Source organism: Trachurus japonicus, chromosome 21, assembly GCF_045865225.1.
Source record: "Trachurus japonicus isolate A0001 chromosome 21, Traja_1.0".
NCBI classification, from domain to species: domain Eukaryota; kingdom Metazoa; phylum Chordata; class Actinopteri; order Carangiformes; family Carangidae; genus Trachurus; species Trachurus japonicus.
This window is the reverse complement of record NC_140927.1, coordinates 12,356,117-12,372,834: the sequence shown is the minus strand read 5'-3', so window position 1 is coordinate 12,372,834 and position 16,718 is coordinate 12,356,117. Positions and strand designations below refer to the sequence as shown.

The following is a 16,718-nucleotide window of genomic DNA, read 5'->3' as shown; positions in this document are numbered from 1 at the left end:
GTAGGCAGGACGGTATCTGTGTTTGTCGAACATGAAGATAAACCTGTAACGTTACTGAACTTGGCCAACAGCCTGAGGGTTAGTCCGGAGTCGTCTGTTCCCTCTCTTTCACTTTCTGCTGTCCCTCGGTACTTTCCAGCTGCTGCACGGTGAGTCGGTCGATATATCTGCATATTATTATTTCCGTGCCCTGTAAAGTTTAACATATTGATTGCTCGAGTTTCTATCAGTGCGAAACTACATGCTAAGTCTGACAACCAGTCACCCGTGGTGTTTGTTTCGTTGTCTTGTAAACTGCGTCAGAACGCTGTCCCTCTCAAACACGACGTAAAACTACCGAGATGAACAGAACTACTTCAAATGGTTGGACTAAATTAGAAATGGTAGAGCAGAACTAGACATTTTGTGGTTAGGCCTACGGGTAAGTCGTTAAATTGTGGTTAGGATATGTCTTGATACTTTGCACGCATTTAAACGTATGACTTGTAAAAAGTTGCTTTTGAATCGTTGTATTTAAACGTTTAGATCCAACTTCCTGGTGACTGAGAAGTTAACTAATCACATTTAGTGCTTTGTCTCCCTCTACTGGAGTGTTAGAAAACAACGCTCATATGGAAAAATAATAGAGGTGGGGTCAAGGTTTGAGAAGTAAAATTATTCCAGTGCATAACCGAACAAATAGCATTAGATTAATTGAATGTCAAAGGGATACTTATAAGCAGACTTACTTTTGAATGCACTGAAATAATATGAAATATTTGACCAAATAAGGTAGCCTATAGCCTAACATCAAATAACTGCTCTTTCATGTGAATGACGTTTATGGCGTTCTTCTTTTCCAGTCCAATTGATACTACCATTTCCATTTAGTGCCTCACATGTTTTATAGTCAATGACAGTCATTTCCCGTCTGCCTTGATCCACAGTCCCATATTTAGTATTTATCTATAGCATAGAGTATGCAAAGGTGGATTCCCCCCATTCATCTGTGTTTCTTGTCTGGATCCACTGTGAAAGTCAACAGATGTATGTTGATGATGTTTGAGCTGAGTGCACATACTGTATTATATATTAACGAGACATTGATGCTGTTGTTTCCAGAGCTCTGTTTAGGAACCATGGACAGTCACAGTGATTTCCCTCTCCATGGGCAGTCAGTTAACATTGTTAGCAGATGTGGACCGGCTCTGAGTGGTGTGCTTGAAAGCAAATTTGGATGTGTCGCCATCATTGAGGGTGTGGATTTTGAAGATGATCTGACTGCACAGAAGAAAACGCCAACTGTTGTCCCAGACAGAAGGTTTGAAACTACACTGCGTTCAGGTATCAAAGTGTCTGTGTGGAAGGCTGATCTCACAAGTTTCACGGCAGATGCTGTTGTCAATGCTGCAAATAGTGGTCTTCAGCATTATGGCGGGCTTGCTGCAGCACTGTCCAGTGCTGGTGGTCCTCGGATCCAAAAAGACAGCGATGATTACATCACACGGAACGGAAACCTGAAAACAGGAGATGCTATTGTCCATGATGCTCGGTCACTTCCATGCATGAAGATAATTCATGCTGTGGGTCCACAGCTACAAATAATCCACTCTGATAATGAAGTTCGACGGGCTGAACCGCTGTTGAAGAAGACCATCGAGAGCATTCTTGATAGAGTTGAAGAATACTCTCTGACGTCTGTTGCCATCCCCGCCATAAGCTCAGGACTGTTCCACTTCCCCCTGCCACTGTGTGCCAAGGTCATAGTGTCAACTGTGAAAGATTACTATGGCTCCGCTCGACGACATCTCCCTGCAGAGATCCTGCTTGTGAACAATGATGATCCTTCAGTTCTGGAAATGGAGAAGGCCTGTCATAACATACTAGGCTCCCAAAAGCCCACGACGTACAGCCAGGCAGCAGCTCCCAAAACCTCAATACCTACTGTCCAGATTGGAAATGTCCAGGTGACACTGAAGAGGGGTAAAATTGAGGAACAGCAGGTAGCAATGTGCAATGTGTTTACATTTTTTTCTGAAATGTGAATTAAGTGTTTATGCATTTTAGTGTGAACTGCTGCTTCATGGTACTTTCTTTTAAAGGGATAGTTCACCCAAAATTCAAATTGCACTCATTATCTACTCACCCTCATGTCGACTAAGGGCTGGGAGAAGCGAGTCCTCCGTGCCTTCTCTGAGTTACAGCGGGGCGAATGGGCCTCACTTTTCTTCGTCAAAAAAGACACACCAAAAAACATCCAAATACCTCCATAGTGCTCGTCTGTAATGTCCCTCTGGTATTGAAGCCCCAACATGAAAAATTGTTCCGAAAAAAAAAAAAAAGTCTGTGTTTTAAGCTTGTTTGTAGCGGAAGCTCCCAGTGTTGCTCTGCCGGAATCTCGCGCGATTTGCGGAGCCGTAAACTGTGTCAATGTAAATCGCGGATGTTTTTTGGTGTGTCTTTTTGGACGAAGAAAAGTGAGCTCCGTTCGCAACCGTCATATGGACATGCAGTGCTGCTCCCAGCCCTTAGTCGACATGAGGGTGAGTAGATAATGAGTGAAATTTGAATTTTGGGTGAACTATCCCTTTAAGACAATATATGAATAAGCACTTCAAGTCAAATATTTTGTGTGTAGGGATTTTTCTTACATAATACAATAAGCTATCTTCTTATCTGATCCCCTTTTCTTTCTTTACCATTCATGTTTTTGTATCATCTCAGACAGATGTCATCGTGGACACTGCATCATCTGACAGAAACTTGAGTACTGGTCAAATCTCCAGTGCTTTACTGTGGAAAGCTGGTCATGGAATGCAAAAGGAGATGAAAATTGCCCCTCAAAGAGGAAGGATCGTCATCACAAAAGGCTACTCTCTGCACTGTAAAGAGGTGTACCACACTTTTTGCACTGAAAAAGGAATGCCAGCACCACAGAAGGTACTTTATATGTTATGGTTTATATATCTTAAACCATAAATTATACAAATTATCTAACTCATATGACATTTTTCACATCACTTTACAGGAGTTAATTAGTGTGGATTATTTTAATTGAAATAAATAAATATAATAATACATAGAAGTGTTGATGAGAAGGAAATATTAACAGGCAGTACTTGAACTGTTGTAGTTGTTCTGTAAAAATAGTTTATATTTGTCTATGACTCTGACCACTATTCTTTCATTACAGCACCTCTTCTATTCAGTACTGGAATGCTTACAGATGGCAGCTACAAATCATAACAAGTCAATTGCCTTTCCTGCCATCGGCACTGGATTCATGTTCGGTAAAAATGAAGCTGCCAAGATCATGTCAGAAGCTGTGGCTGACTTTGCCTCAAAGACCCAAACTAAGATGGAAGTTCATTTTGTCATATTTCCCAGTGACAACGACACATTTAAGGTAGTATTGCAAAAATGCTGTCATGAAATTATAAAATTACCATACAGGCCATGGGCATCTATAGCAGCAGGCTTAACTTAAACTGTTGAGAATAAAAACCAAAATGCTAAACAACAAAAACGGTGACATAGGAATAACAACACCCAGATTGTACAACAGTGAGAACAATTACTCGTAGCTTCTTCTTACTCGTTTGTTGGTTTAAGTCACAAAATTTGAAGTTGGAATATGGTTGTGTGTTTACTGTTCAAGAAAAAAAATCATTTATACTTTGTGAATTATCTCAGAAAAATGAATATATTAATGAGCTTCTCTTTGCAGGCCTTTGAAGAACAAATTAAATCTCAACAGCAAAAAGTGTCTCATCCCAGCCCCACAGAGGGTAATAACACAAAACATCTGCTAAATGTGCACATTATATGTTCATATTAAAGGTCCAATGCAAGTATTCTGAGGAAGAGTTGTTGTTGTATTTTCCATTAGATTAATTATATGATAATATAATGTTGCCACTTTGTTGATTTTGAGACATAAAATTATTTTGTGGTCTTTTTTATCACCACTAAAATCTGTAAAAGTTACAATCCGATCTGATCCAATTATAATCTGACTTTAAAATGTCAGATCTGAGAATGTTCTTTAGTACACCAACAATGAATGTACAAATCTTCCTGTGATTAATTGCATGGCTTAGATTAATGGAAGAACAGTAATATTGACAAAGAAAGGCAGACAAATCTTCTGTGAACTGGTAGTAATAGTTGTCTTCTCCATCAGCTTTCTCGCACAGGAATGAGTTCCATGAACGCAAACATCCCACTCCACATATCAGGCTGCGTGGTCGCTCTGATGAGACAACCAGAGAGGCTGAGCGGTGGCTCAGTGGCCTTTTCAAATCCTCTGGCTCGGTCACTATCCGTAACAACTTCATCCTGCACTTCAGCAAGGAAGATTACCTCCAGCTGTCCCGTCTAGCCAAAAATGGTGTTTTCATTGAGGAGTCATTCAAGAACGGTCATGCAGAAATAACTATAATAGGGAACAACGATGATGCTGTGGTGGCTGGGTTACAGGTGGAGGCTATGCTCTGCACCACATGGCAGGAATTTGTCAAAGAGGAGGAGAGCGACATGATTCTAATGCTGTCAAACAACATGTCCTCTGATAAGAAGAGGGTTGAACACAACACTCGTACATTCTCAGACAGATTTACTGAGTTCAAAATGGAAGGGCTGTTTATGACAAAGGTACATATGTCATGTGTAACAGATTTTGAAAGTTTTTTTTCCCCCACCTCTTCTTGACTAATGTTTTTTGTCTTCTGTGTAGTTGGAAAAAATTGAGAACGATGCACTGGAGACACTGTTTACCCTCAAGAAAAAACAGCTGCGATGCGACACTCCTCGAAAGATGTTTCAACGCATCCCTGCACAGTTCTGTGATATGGTTAGCCATATTGGATTCCATACAGAGTGTGCTCCACCTGCAGGTATGATGCATTTGTTATTGTGACCATATTCTTTTTCAGGTTAAGTTCTTGATCATTGAGGATCTTTTGATTGTTATTATAGAAGATTGGAGAAGGGATAGTTAAAGCACAACTCAGTTACTTGTCTTCTGCATGTTCCTCTCTACACAGACCCAGCGTTTGGAGAGGGCATCTACTTTGCTGGCACAGTGAAGGAGGCCATGAAAGTGTGGGAGGATCAAGAAGAGGAGTATCTGTATTTTGTGGAGGCTGACGTACTGACAGGAAATTCCACCTCTGGCAAACAAGGTCTCATCCTGCCACCTCCTGTGGGAACAGATCCCCAAGTAATGTATGACAGTGTGAGCGGGGGACGTGATATCTCTGTCATATTTAGTGGTTATCAAGCTCTGCCCAAGTACATTATCACGTGTAAGAAGAAGTGAAGAATGACTTCTTCACTCTTTTAGCCTGTGTTAAATAACTGGACAATTACAGCTTAGATTGTCAGAGAAACTGAAGTACATTCCTAATGAATGTACTCAGTATTATGAAGAAATGGCTGTCGGGCAATACACCTCTAAAACATATAAACAGGACCAGAAGTACCATAATATTACAGAGGAATCACAGATGTCAGGTGTTTTTCTTAATGCTGAATAACTGAGTTTTGGCGAATTTTTTGGGGGGTGTCCTCTATGCAGCAGCAGTAATATTAGTACATGTAGGATTAGCACAATTATTTGTATATCAATCAAAGTTCCATATTAAAAATGTACTGTCTTACTTATTTGTTGAATGACATTACACTATGTATGCAAGCATCACTAAGGCAACATATGCCACTAATTGTTATATGCTGACATAAAACAGATTATAATCCTTCATATCACAAGTACAGAATTGTAACCAGATTGTAAAATATCAATATAACAGTGATACTGATTGTGGTGTGCATGATGAAGGGTGATATTGATGGTTATACTGGGGCAAGAGGGCAGGTATGGTGTGCTAATGCTGATTAAACTAAATAAAAAAAGAGTTTGATGCATTGTCTTATTATTGTAATTGTTCATTATGTTCATTCTTTGAGGAATCTAGATGGCTTGTTTCCACATCTTACAGTCTATTTACTAATAACTTAGCCAACCATAAAACCAGAAACAAAGTTTTAATGAAATTAAATACAATTTACATTGTAAGAACATTTACCATAACAGGAAAACAAAATGGAATGTGTGTAGAAATATAATATTTTCATACAGGATATATATAAAAGACAAAATGAACTCTCATATGCTCACAATTCTGTAGCACAACTGTTCCACATCACGCTGTAGAGTGCAGGAAGTGAATCAGCAGATGAAGTCTGCTCCACTGTCATGGATACTTTGACAAGTGAAAGAAGCTTGAATCAAGTTTTCCTTTTGTCATCATCACTGGTCAAAACAAGAAAAAACTATGGAAAGTGTTTTCACCGTTATTGTCAATAAATAGCAAATGCCCCTCTTTGCAAAATGTAAACACAGAAGATACACTGCAGAGATGTTCAAACCTTAAATCGTAACCACGACTCATAAAATATGGTGAGTCTCACTACAATATCACATAAAAAGAGACTAATGATTTGACAGCACAACAGAATTCCACAAGGACAACAGGGAGTCTCCTAAGTATCAGCAATTGCTGTCTAACAGCTGTGGGTGACTCCTTATTGGCAATAACATGGCATCTGAACGATTGTCTGTGAAGATCTTCCAGCCGTTAAACTGCAGACGATGAACCCCAGGGTGTTTTGACACATCTACAGCAGTCTGCTAAAATTTATTACATGTTACTGTTAAATCACCTGGCTGCACCAAGCAAACAGGGACAATTTAACACAACATAGTTGGATTGAACAAAGATCACTCCAGAGCAGTGTGCACTGAAATGATGCTACACTCAAGGAATAAGCTTGTTCCCTGGTATTTAAAATCTCCTACTGCACAATATTGTATATAAGTATGTATAACAGGACCTGCTGGTCTTGTTATAGACTGGAGGACATACTAAGCTAGGTTAAATGGGATAGATATGGCACATCTGGCCTCCTTGCTGGAATTTGTCGAAAAGTGTGAGGTTTCTCAGTGTGAGGTCACATTTTCAGACAGTAAATCCTTTTTTGTGATGAAAATATGGCTCAAACGTCTCTTCTAAAATTGCTCAGACAGTAAACCCTGTGTATAACTATCACAGTATTAATTCCAGCATTCAGCCTTTACCAGTATGGCTCACACACCCTCCGAAGAACGGCCTTCAAAACATAGGAGCGGTTGGTCCCTGACTCCGATAGCTTTTTCCTCAACTCCTCAGTTTTACAGACACGAGTCACACATCCATACCAGATCTACAGTACTGCTTCCATACAAATGTAAACTCACAGATACACAGTCATTCGGTGCATTCAGCAATCTCTGTCCCGTCCACCAGCAGCGTGTGAATGATCCCATCTCGCCTCTTCCCGCTGCTCACAGCCTTCACGCAGCAGTTGTGGTCTCCCAGTGTGAAATGTGTCTCCGTGCCATCATCCACAAACTCTCCCTGCAGATGCAAGTGAGACAATGGTTCAGTTCCTTGCTGCAGAACTATAAGGTGTTTAAGTCCTCCTCCCCATAAATGATTTAGTGTTTGGTAGAAATGTACAATTGTTGATTTAATTTACAATGTGACTTCTACAGTATATATTGACATGTAAAGGTATGTGGTATCTTACCGCAGTTTCAATCTTTTGTCCGTTACACCAAACATCCATAGTGTCTTTCTCTAAAAGAAAAGAAACACAAGGAATTAGTGAAATATCCAAGAGTAGGGTGATGAAAGTATCTAATGTGCCAATTATCATGTTTTGGTATCTGTACAGTCAGCTTTCATTTGTTTGTCAAATTCTGTTTGGTCTTGGTGTGAGAATGTCTGATAATGTTTTAATTCCTAGAGCAACAAGCATGAGAAGAATGACCTGAGTGGTTTCTGTGTTGTTTCACAACTACCAGTACATATACAATTGCAACATCAAAATCATTTGACCCTACTTTGAGCCCATACTGAAGAAGAAACCTAATGACACTCTAGAGCAGTCAAATCTATTGTATACATTTACCATGTAAGTTATTATTGACTAATGAGATAATTTAAGGTGTTTTAAAAAGAGAGACTACATCCCATCTCTTATTATTAAAGGTGTTCAGAAAAGAAAATTGAATTTGAGCCCACTGTGGATCTTAACATTAGTGTAATATAACTCATCTATCAGACGATGTAGCCCAAACTTTGTGCAAAATTCTATTTTCGAGTAAATCCAGGATGAAAGTGGGGAAGTTTTTTTTCGCATTGGATAATCCAGGCACACGAATTCTGCGTCACGTCGCTCACGATTCATCAGCCACTGATATTGGATCCGTCATCCAACAATCAAACGTCTGAGACACGCACACACACACCGAGCTCGGTCTCGCCCCAAACATTGAATATCCCGCCTGCTCGATAACAACCAATCGAATTTGTTTTCCTTACTGGGGGTAAACTCATGCGGCAACTCGTGAAAACTCGTGGAAGGAGGCGCAACAAACAGGACAAACGGCCAGTTCTGAACACCTTTAATCGTATTTCCTTGATTTTCTGTGTAAAAGCGCAATGCTTAACCATAATTGATGGAGCAAAAACCTTTACACATGATATATGCATTTACCTTGGTTTCTAAATTGTAGTACTAATGACTGTAGCTGTGTAAGATCTATTATTTATGAATTTATATTACTTTTGTTTGAGGATGACCCTTTGATGGGAAAAGCATCAGGCTATGTCTGAGTTATTAAATTATCTTTACATGAGAAAACAGTATTCCTCATTACAGGTAGCACTTGGTCAGATGTTATTTGTAAATGACTGCAATGTGAATCTTGAAGCTTTAATCTTGGGGAGTAACTGCCCAGATTTATAGACCATTACTGTAGACTAATGTACAGTACATGCTCTACATGCTTCAGGTGGTTTGCCACCTGATCGGCTATAAGCAGTGCAAGTATAAGAAGGATTAACTCGCCCAGTTGACAGAGGTGGCTGAAGATGGCGTGGGGATTAAAGCAGTTAAAGAGCTTAGTATCAGCTCTGACATAATAGTAGTGGGTAGTTCTGAAGGGGCAGAAATCATACAATGATCTAACCTGATTGATTGATTGATTGTTTGAATGACACTCTGACACATTTTAAGGTGAATTTAATTTCACAGTGCTCTGGCTGAGTCTCTTTTACAGATTTGTACTGCACATATGTCTAGGGTATATGAAAAAGGGTCATAATAACAGATAAGATGCTCAGGGCTGTAGGACTCACCCAGGACCACCCTGCAGTCAGTACCATCCAAGTTGAGTACCCAAGTGCTGGTGACCTTTGACCTGTTCTCCATGTACTTCTTCAAGCTTTTCCCGTTGATCTCCAGGGTGTACTCATAGGCAAAACCACTGACTGCATCAATATTGATGGTGGCCTTGGTGTCTGACTTGCCAACATTGAATGTCTCTTTCCCCACTAGTTTGAACATCCAGTCCCGTCTTAGTACCTCCTGTGGCAGAGATAAAACAAAAATTGCAGTGAACCCAGACATCAGGGATCGCTGATAACACTGACTTTGTAATGATAAACTGTTATTCATAGGGGATCGTGTTATATACAGCTTGCTGTGTCTTTCCTGGCTTTACCTTTACTTAGGATCATGACCCGTACCTTTCCATCAACGTAGATGACCCTCTTTCCAGTGGTCGTGCCATGTTCAAACTCTATCCTGTGGACTCCATCGCTCAGTGCCACCTCCCACACGCCAGCAAGGTCACTGGACATCCTGATTTTACAAAGAATCTGCTGGACACGAACAACAACAACACAACTAAACCACTAAATGTCGAGGCAAACGCATGGCTAAAGGCTATTGTTAGCTAACAGACTAGGATAACGTTAGTTAGCCCAGAGGAAAAAAATAGACCGTAGCATGTATTAGTAGGTTTAAGACCACCTCCACCCACTGATGCCCGACAACAGTAACTGATGCATCATATTAACAACTAGTTAACTCATGATATAAACACGGCTAAATATCACACGGTAAGTTATCGCCGCTTAGTGCATTAAGACTTCCGGTGTCAGGGATTCCCTTTCAAAATAACAGCACGGAATATTTGCACTTGAACCAGGCATAGACATATAGAAATATATAGTAGCTATACATGTATATGTTAAGGAAACAATATTTTAAATATTACTTAGTGACAAACATCATTCAATTTGTCTAAGCCGCATTTGTAGCTCAAGTGAACATTTTAACAGAGTAACGTTATCAGTGTCTGATATCTTTTGTTATCTATCTAGGGGTAATGTGGGAGATGGATTTTAAATTGCAGTTATCCTGGGTGTATAATCTTCGCCAGTAGATTCAACGAATTTAACTGTTTTACTGCGGAGTAACGCAATTGGGATTTTATTTTGAAAAGCAGACGGAAGCATTGCCACACCAGTCGAGCAGCAGGCCGTTTACTTTTTGTGGACGCTCTTACCGCTAACGTTACCTCCTTTGCTAAGCGGATAAATGTTAAACGTCGGCATGAGAATATCAGACATCGTTATCCATCATTTTACCTGAACGGTCCTGAAGTAAGCGCTCCAGTCCCGTGATTAATTCATGAACAGTAGGTGACTTTAGCGCAGTTTATGCACAGGCAGTTAGCTTCAGCAGAGAGGCAACAGACGAGCTGTGACTCTGTTGTTACCATGGTAACATGATATCCACCTACGTAGAGGCTGGGACACGCCCATCGGGATAAAACCTGTGAACCTGAGGAACTAACAAAAAGTTGAGATCCCTCCACCCGAGGTAGAGCAAAGGGCAGTATTTTTGTTCTTTTGATGTGTCTATTTTAGGAAATGGGTTCTTCTTACTCACAAAACTATTTTATTGCAAAAGAGGTTTTTCTAAACTCACCAAATGTATCCAGAAATAATGGTCAGAAATTCACCAAATGTCCCCTGGCATGGTAGGCCTATTTGTAGTAGGTCAAGTAATTTTTATTTTCAGTTGTTTTTGTGATGGGACAGTCTGGTAGCTCTGATTTTCCTACCACCAAAATAGCTAGATAGCCTATTCAGCCAATAGCCTACTGTGCTTTGCCTGCTGTCAAACAACATGTCAAAGTGCCCAGTCTTGTGTGTCTTCAGTTGGCAAGTGTGTGGTGTTATGTAGCTCGTTGTTCCACAGCTTGTTCATTTAATGGACTGAATTTGGTGGAAAATGGCTCCATCTTCTGGTTAAAGGGTTTTTGTATGCAATGCAGTGATGCCGTGATGTAGGGAGAGGTGAGGGACTGCACAATGTCACATAACTGTCATGTTAAATGTCATATCCTATGATCAGCGGGATCATGACCCCTTAAAAATGGAGATGTGGCAATGCAATAATTCTAACAAGTAAAATTTTGAAAATAGAAGTGAATTATTTGATAAGAAAACATTTATTTAACTAAATATATACTACATATTTTACTTCCTCTATTTATTTTTCGCTTCACACCCCCAGGACGTTTTTTGTGAATAGAAAAAAACAAAAACAAAACACACTATGGGACAACATTTAACATTTTGGTTAGAAGCACGTTTCTGTTTTGTCTTGACTCATATCAAATGAAAGATAAATTAAATGCATCTTTCTGCGAGTTCATGCTGCTTTCATGCTAGTTTTTACTTGTTCCTTATTCAGACTGTCCTAATAGCTACACAAATAGTGGGATTGGTCTAATGACTGAAGGTATAAGTGTTGTACAAAATAATTAAAGGGCAGAGACCACAAGGTTTAGGTTTAGAGATTTATTTTAAGACAGTCACAGGAAGCTACATCAAACAAAACTAAAAACAGTGCCTATATGCCTGGAACACATGGTGTAGGTGGAAAGGGATGTGGGGATGTTGTAGGCCTAATGTGCAGAAAAATAAAGAAACTGAATACATTGACATTAAAAGTCATTAGGCGGATATTAAAATGGCACATTAGGCTGAAACTGAGAAAAGGCTTAATAATTCATAATCAGAGTATGTACAAACCCTTCAACACTTGCAAGTCATTTTGTTTTGCAACCATTGCTTCTGCAGAATTTATCTTGAAACCGCAATCCCCTTTTGTCCTTTACTTAACCACAGAACCACCTACGCAGGTACACAAATGCACACAGAGGCACGCATATCATATCAACATCTTCCACCTGCACATGGAAGTGTTCACCATAAAAATTCATATAAAGGAAAGTATCTCTTTAGTTGCATCATGGAAAAAAAACAGGATTTTAGAATTTAACATTAATTACAAAAAATACAGTTTTGTTTTCTACACCAGTAGTTTGAACAAACCCTGCAGATCTACGTAAGTCAGCCCTGCTCATCAAAAATACTGTACTTTGTTTTTGAAAAAGGAAAACTGTTTTCATCACCTCTTCCTGTTTGAAAAAAACAAGATTAACTGATTACAAGAAACATTTTTTCTCTCGACTGTCTTGCGTAGGAAAAGAAGAAAAACAAAAGTTCCTCACAATGTTCAAAGACTGCAAAATAAGACAGTAACTGTTCAGTCATGCACACAATTTATCAATACAAAAATGCAAGGAATTAACACGATGGCAGGGCCTTTTCATGCAAATGTAAACAACAATGACATGTCTACATCGTGACTTTATGCATTGACAACTTGTTTCTACTTTTGATTTTGTGCAGACTTACGAACTAGCCTAATAATTATTATAACCACGATCAAATTAATGTATAGCTCAGGTCAGATTTTGAAAAATCAACCTAAAAGTTTAGTTTCTTGTATGTTCCTATTCTTCATTTATCATCTTTCTTTATTGCAAATATCTAATAATAACCTACTTCATTCATTCATTTGGTCTTTAATGCTAGCCTGCCCTCTCCTCTTGGCCACATACAAGGGCACCACTTAAATCTGTGAATCTGCAGTTATTTACATGGAGATGGAGGTGTTTCTGGATCTGATGCTGCCGACGCTGTTGACAGAGTTTTTCCTGTGAGCCATCAGCAGCCTCTTATTGATCAGGCCGTGTTTGTAAAGAGCTGAGAGCAGCTGGTTGCGGAACTTCTCCCCAATGAAGGCGTACAGCACTGGATTCACTGCACAGTGCATGAAGGCCAACACTTGGGTCACGTTCAGCATCACCTCTACTGCGTAGCGAGTGCTGCACGCTTCCTCGGACCCTCGTGTGAGTGTGTCGATCAGCACAGTGACGTTATACGGCAGCCAGCACAGAATAAAAGCTAACACCACTGCCAGGATGACGCGCATGGCCTTGTGCTTATGTTGATTTCGTGAGTGGAAGAGCGTCACCACAGTCCAGCCGTAGCAGACGCACATCACCAACAGTGGCAGGAAAAAGCCCACGGTGTGGCGCAGGATACGCATGCTGACACGGAAGTGGTCGCTGCTCTCTCCAGTTAGGTTCTCATAGCAAATGGTCTGACCCAGGTCTTCGGCCTCAAGGCTCTCTCTCTGAATGGCCACGGGCAAGGACAACACTGCAGCCACCAGCCACACCACCCCACACACCACTTTCACCAACAAGTGTCGGGAGGAGAGGATGCGTGTTGCTCTCACAATGGCAAAGTAACGGTCCACGCTGATGCAGGCGAGCAGGAAGACGCCACTGTACACCGATGCCTCCTGAAAGCCTGACAGGAGCTTGCACAGGAAGTTGCCGAAGATCCAACCTGATTTAGCATCGACGGCCCAGAATGGGAGGGTAAGACAGAAGAGCAGGTCTGCTATGGCGAGGTGCATCAGGTAGATATCTGTGCTGCCTCTGCCGTGCCTCATACTGCAAACCACATAGACAACCACACTGTTGCCTACCATGCTGAAGACAAACACAATGATGAAGGTGATGGTCAAGCCCAGGCCACTAAATCCAGGCACATTTACATCGCAAGGAGCCGGTAGTGTCACGTCATAAGGAAATGTAGAATTGTCTGATGAACTGAAGTAGTCAAAATTGAATGTAGTCTCCTCAGGATCCTGGAAATAATTGAAAAAAATACATAATAGGTTAAAACTTGCGCAGCAGAAATACTCAAAATAGAAGTGTAAAATATGCCAAGTCACTTCCTCCCTTAGAGTTTTGTAAAAGAAAAAAAAAGGCAGATGCCACTTGTGTCTGTCTATCAAATATGATCCTTGGGCCAGCAGCTTTTTAGTCTAATTTAGAATAATGATAAGCCAGCCTGCCTCTGCCCGCTTGCAGCTCTGAAGCCCACTCAACACTTGAGAAGGGTCATGCAGTGCCTCATTGCCTCATTGTGTTTTGACACATTTGTGTTGGTTATCCTCTTGCTGAACAAAGTGTATAACCTCAGTTCAGTTCAAGTTCAGTTCAAGTTTATTTGTCATATACATTAAAAAGTACGATGTACAGTCAATGCATTGAAATGTGGTCTGCCCTGGCTCACTCTCAACCCTTAAAAAGTAAACAAGAAAAATAAATAAAAACTAATAATAACAGTAGCATCATATAAACGATGACAAGTAAAAAACAAGCATGTACCATAAGAAGCATCAATAAATAAATCAATCAATCAATGATCTACAACCTACACCTACATTCATTCCTACATTCACAATCATTCACACTCACACTCACATAAACAAGTGTGAGTGACCTTGTCACAGGGTTTATCAATATAATCTGCAGAATACTGATATCATGAAACGTGACCTTTAGCGGTGAAGTCCCACACCTTTTCCACTGTATTGTCTGATACTGAGCAACATCCTGCAGCTTTAAGCATTTTTAAAACCGAGTGGAAAAATGTAATACTACTCTAGATTCAATCTATACTGTTATCAGATTTTAATCAATGTAAGTATTCTCTTTTTATTCAACCAAATGATCTATTACTTCATACTAACAGAGTAGGCTATATTGACCATACACTGACATCCTTACATACGGATACTGATACACAGCTGCTTCACATTTGCTCATCTTTAAAACAAAATCAAATATAGTTACCTCATCTTGACTGGTGAGTACCAAATACTTCAAAGCACTCAGGATGAAAAGCTGTAGCTTCATCTTCTGTCCTTGATGCAACACAGGTCCTCTTTACCAGGAAAGCTAATAATTTGCAAGAGTAGTCTTTGCTGAGATGTCCTGGAGGTCCTTGTGTAACATATGCAGTAGCATTAGTAAACAGTACCTCTTACAGAGAAGTAGGGAAACCACAGATGTGATAGTATCGGTGTTCAGTGAGCTACATGAATGAGACAGTCCTACCAAAGGTGTCAAGATTCTGATCACCAGCAGGATAATGTGACAGGATGTTGATTGTTTTAATCTGCAGACTGAAGTTACAAATCAGTAACTTTTTATAAAGTGATGCTATTCAAAATTATCCACTTTTCTAAGAATCTATAATCAGCTGTGAAAGACATATGCAAGTATTATTTATACAATATGGTAATGCAACAGAGGCTACACTGAGCAAATGTCTAAATCATGAAACCAGGTTTGAGAGAGTCAAGTCTATTTTTTGTTGTTGTTGTTGTAACTGTTTTTATTTTCTTTCTTTTTTTAACCTTCCACAATAAATGTAGGTCATTATAAAACCAAAACCATCCAAAACATTTGCAAACGGGGCCCATCAGTTACACATTGGAGAGTATTTTTCAAAAGCCATTAAAATATGACACTAGCTTCTTAATATATTTTGATGATTATTGTTTTCCATCAGGGCAACAAAAATGTATTGATGAAAGAGTATTCATTTAAAGTCTGGCTTTGTATTTGTGTTGTATCTCAGTACGTGCTGCGACTCGTGAGTCCCTCATTTTCATAACACTTAGACATTGCAGTATTTTTTGAATGTTTTGTCCAGTAGGGGACAGCAGCAGCCTGGCCTGTATGCTCATTGCAGACCTCTGCCGGGACATCCTGGAGTAAGGATAAGAACAACAGACACAGGAAAGTGTTCTGATCATGAAGTGTAGATGACAAAGGTGTTCAGAAAAGAAAATAGAATTTGATCCCACTATGGGTCTTAAAATATAATCACTCATCTATCAGACGATGTGGCCCAAACTTTGTGCAAAGTTCTATTTTTGAGTAAATCCGGGGTGAAAGTGGAGTAGTTTTTTTTTTTCAAATTGGAGAATGCAGGCGTGCAAATTATATGTCACGTTGCTCATGATTCATCAGCCAATGATATCAGGATCCGTCAATCAAACGTCTGAGAAAAATTAGGGGTACGATGGAGGAGACTCTTCCACCACCACGACACAAAACTCTCCTCCGTTCCTACTCCACTCTTCTCCTCCAGATCCCTGCTGTCCATCACTTAGCCTAGTTAAGTTAGCAAGCTATAACATAGGCAGCTAGCCTACTAGCTAACAGTTAGCTGCGTTAGCTAAACACACTTGCACACACACACACACACACACAAGGAGCTGGACAACATCCAATCAAATTCATTCGAAACACTGTGTCCCGCCTGGTCCTGCCCCAAACATTGAATATTCTGCCTGCTCAATAACACCTATGTGTGCTCAATGCACCTAGCCTAATCAAATTTGTTTTCCTATAATACTCGTACGGAAACTCATGGAAATTTGTGGAAGGAGGCGGAACAAACAGGACAAACAGCCATTTCTAGACACCTTTAAAGAGGCCTTCCATCTGTGTATCCTCACAGGGTCAGTTTATCTTATCCTGAGGACTACCGCTGAGCCAGTTGTGGCTCTGGAAGAAGCTGTCTAAATATGAGACAGACAATACTGGTGATCTCATA

The 16,718-nt window shown here is 40.0% G+C and overlaps 3 protein-coding genes across 4 annotated transcripts; 1 reads left to right on the top strand and 2 right to left on the bottom strand.

Annotated features, from left to right (window-relative positions):
- Positions 1 to 5: 5 nt before the first annotated feature.
- parp9 (poly(ADP-ribose) polymerase family member 9) lies at positions 6 to 5,919 on the top strand. 2 transcript variants are annotated; one of them, XM_085766241.1, is made up of 8 exons: positions 6 to 149; positions 1,104 to 1,982; positions 2,704 to 2,919; positions 3,173 to 3,385; positions 3,707 to 3,767; positions 4,163 to 4,632; positions 4,715 to 4,874; positions 5,025 to 5,919. In XM_085766241.1, the coding sequence occupies exons 2-8, from the start codon at positions 1,119 to 1,121 to the stop codon at positions 5,297 to 5,299; spliced, it is 2,259 nt and encodes a 752-aa protein (XP_085622367.1). In that variant the 5' UTR covers positions 6 to 149; positions 1,104 to 1,118; the 3' UTR covers positions 5,300 to 5,919. The 2 variants fall into 2 exon arrangements, with proteins under 2 accessions (XP_085622367.1, XP_085622368.1); XM_085766242.1 differs by having other exon boundaries at positions 1,102 to 1,982; positions 2,704 to 2,922; positions 3,176 to 3,385; positions 5,025 to 5,909.
- A 294-nt stretch (positions 5,920 to 6,213) lies between these two features.
- On the bottom strand, positions 6,214 to 10,669 carry LOC146964830 (fas apoptotic inhibitory molecule 1-like). The gene is made up of 5 exons (XM_085765512.1): positions 10,521 to 10,669; positions 9,615 to 9,746; positions 9,225 to 9,453; positions 7,609 to 7,658; positions 6,214 to 7,436 (listed from the first exon to the last, which is right to left on the bottom strand). Exons 2-5 carry the CDS (start codon positions 9,726 to 9,728, stop codon positions 7,287 to 7,289), a joined length of 543 nt encoding a protein of 180 aa, XP_085621638.1. The 5' UTR covers positions 9,729 to 9,746; positions 10,521 to 10,669; the 3' UTR covers positions 6,214 to 7,286.
- A 1,972-nt stretch (positions 10,670 to 12,641) lies between these two features.
- cxcr2 (chemokine (C-X-C motif) receptor 2) lies at positions 12,642 to 15,102 on the bottom strand. Its single transcript, XM_085764241.1, has 2 exons — positions 14,945 to 15,102; positions 12,642 to 13,950 (listed from the first exon to the last, which is right to left on the bottom strand). The coding sequence occupies exons 1-2, from the start codon at positions 15,005 to 15,007 to the stop codon at positions 12,886 to 12,888; spliced, it is 1,128 nt and encodes a 375-aa protein (XP_085620367.1). The 5' UTR covers positions 15,008 to 15,102; the 3' UTR covers positions 12,642 to 12,885.
- Positions 15,103 to 16,718: the final 1,616 nt, after the last annotated feature.

Excerpts from the sequence above, each read along its gene's own strand:
- parp9 (XM_085766241.1), top strand. The coding sequence starts at position 1,119 with ATGGACAGTCACAGTGATTTCCCTCTCCATGGGCAGTCAGTTAACATT. Across the intron at positions 2,920-3,172 it reads GAATGCCAGCACCACAGAAG|CACCTCTTCTATTCAGTACT; the intron begins GTACTTTATATG and ends CTTTCATTACAG. Across the intron at positions 4,875-5,024 it reads AGAGTGTGCTCCACCTGCAG|ACCCAGCGTTTGGAGAGGGC; the intron begins GTATGATGCATT and ends CTCTCTACACAG.
- LOC146964830 (XM_085765512.1), bottom strand. The coding sequence starts at position 9,728 with ATGTCCAGTGACCTTGCTGGCGTGTGGGAGGTGGCACTGAGCGATGGA. Across the intron at positions 7,659-9,224 it reads TGACTGCAGGGTGGTCCTGG|AGAAAGACACTATGGATGTT; the intron begins GTGAGTCCTACA and ends CTTTTCTTTTAG. Across the intron at positions 7,437-7,608 it reads GACAAAAGATTGAAACTGCG|GGAGAGTTTGTGGATGATGG; the intron begins GTAAGATACCAC and ends TTGCATCTGCAG.
- cxcr2 (XM_085764241.1), bottom strand. The coding sequence starts at position 15,007 with ATGAAGCTACAGCTTTTCATCCTGAGTGCTTTGAAGTATTTGGTACTC. Across the intron at positions 13,951-14,944 it reads TACTCACCAGTCAAGATGAG|GATCCTGAGGAGACTACATT; the intron begins GTAACTATATTT and ends AATTATTTCCAG.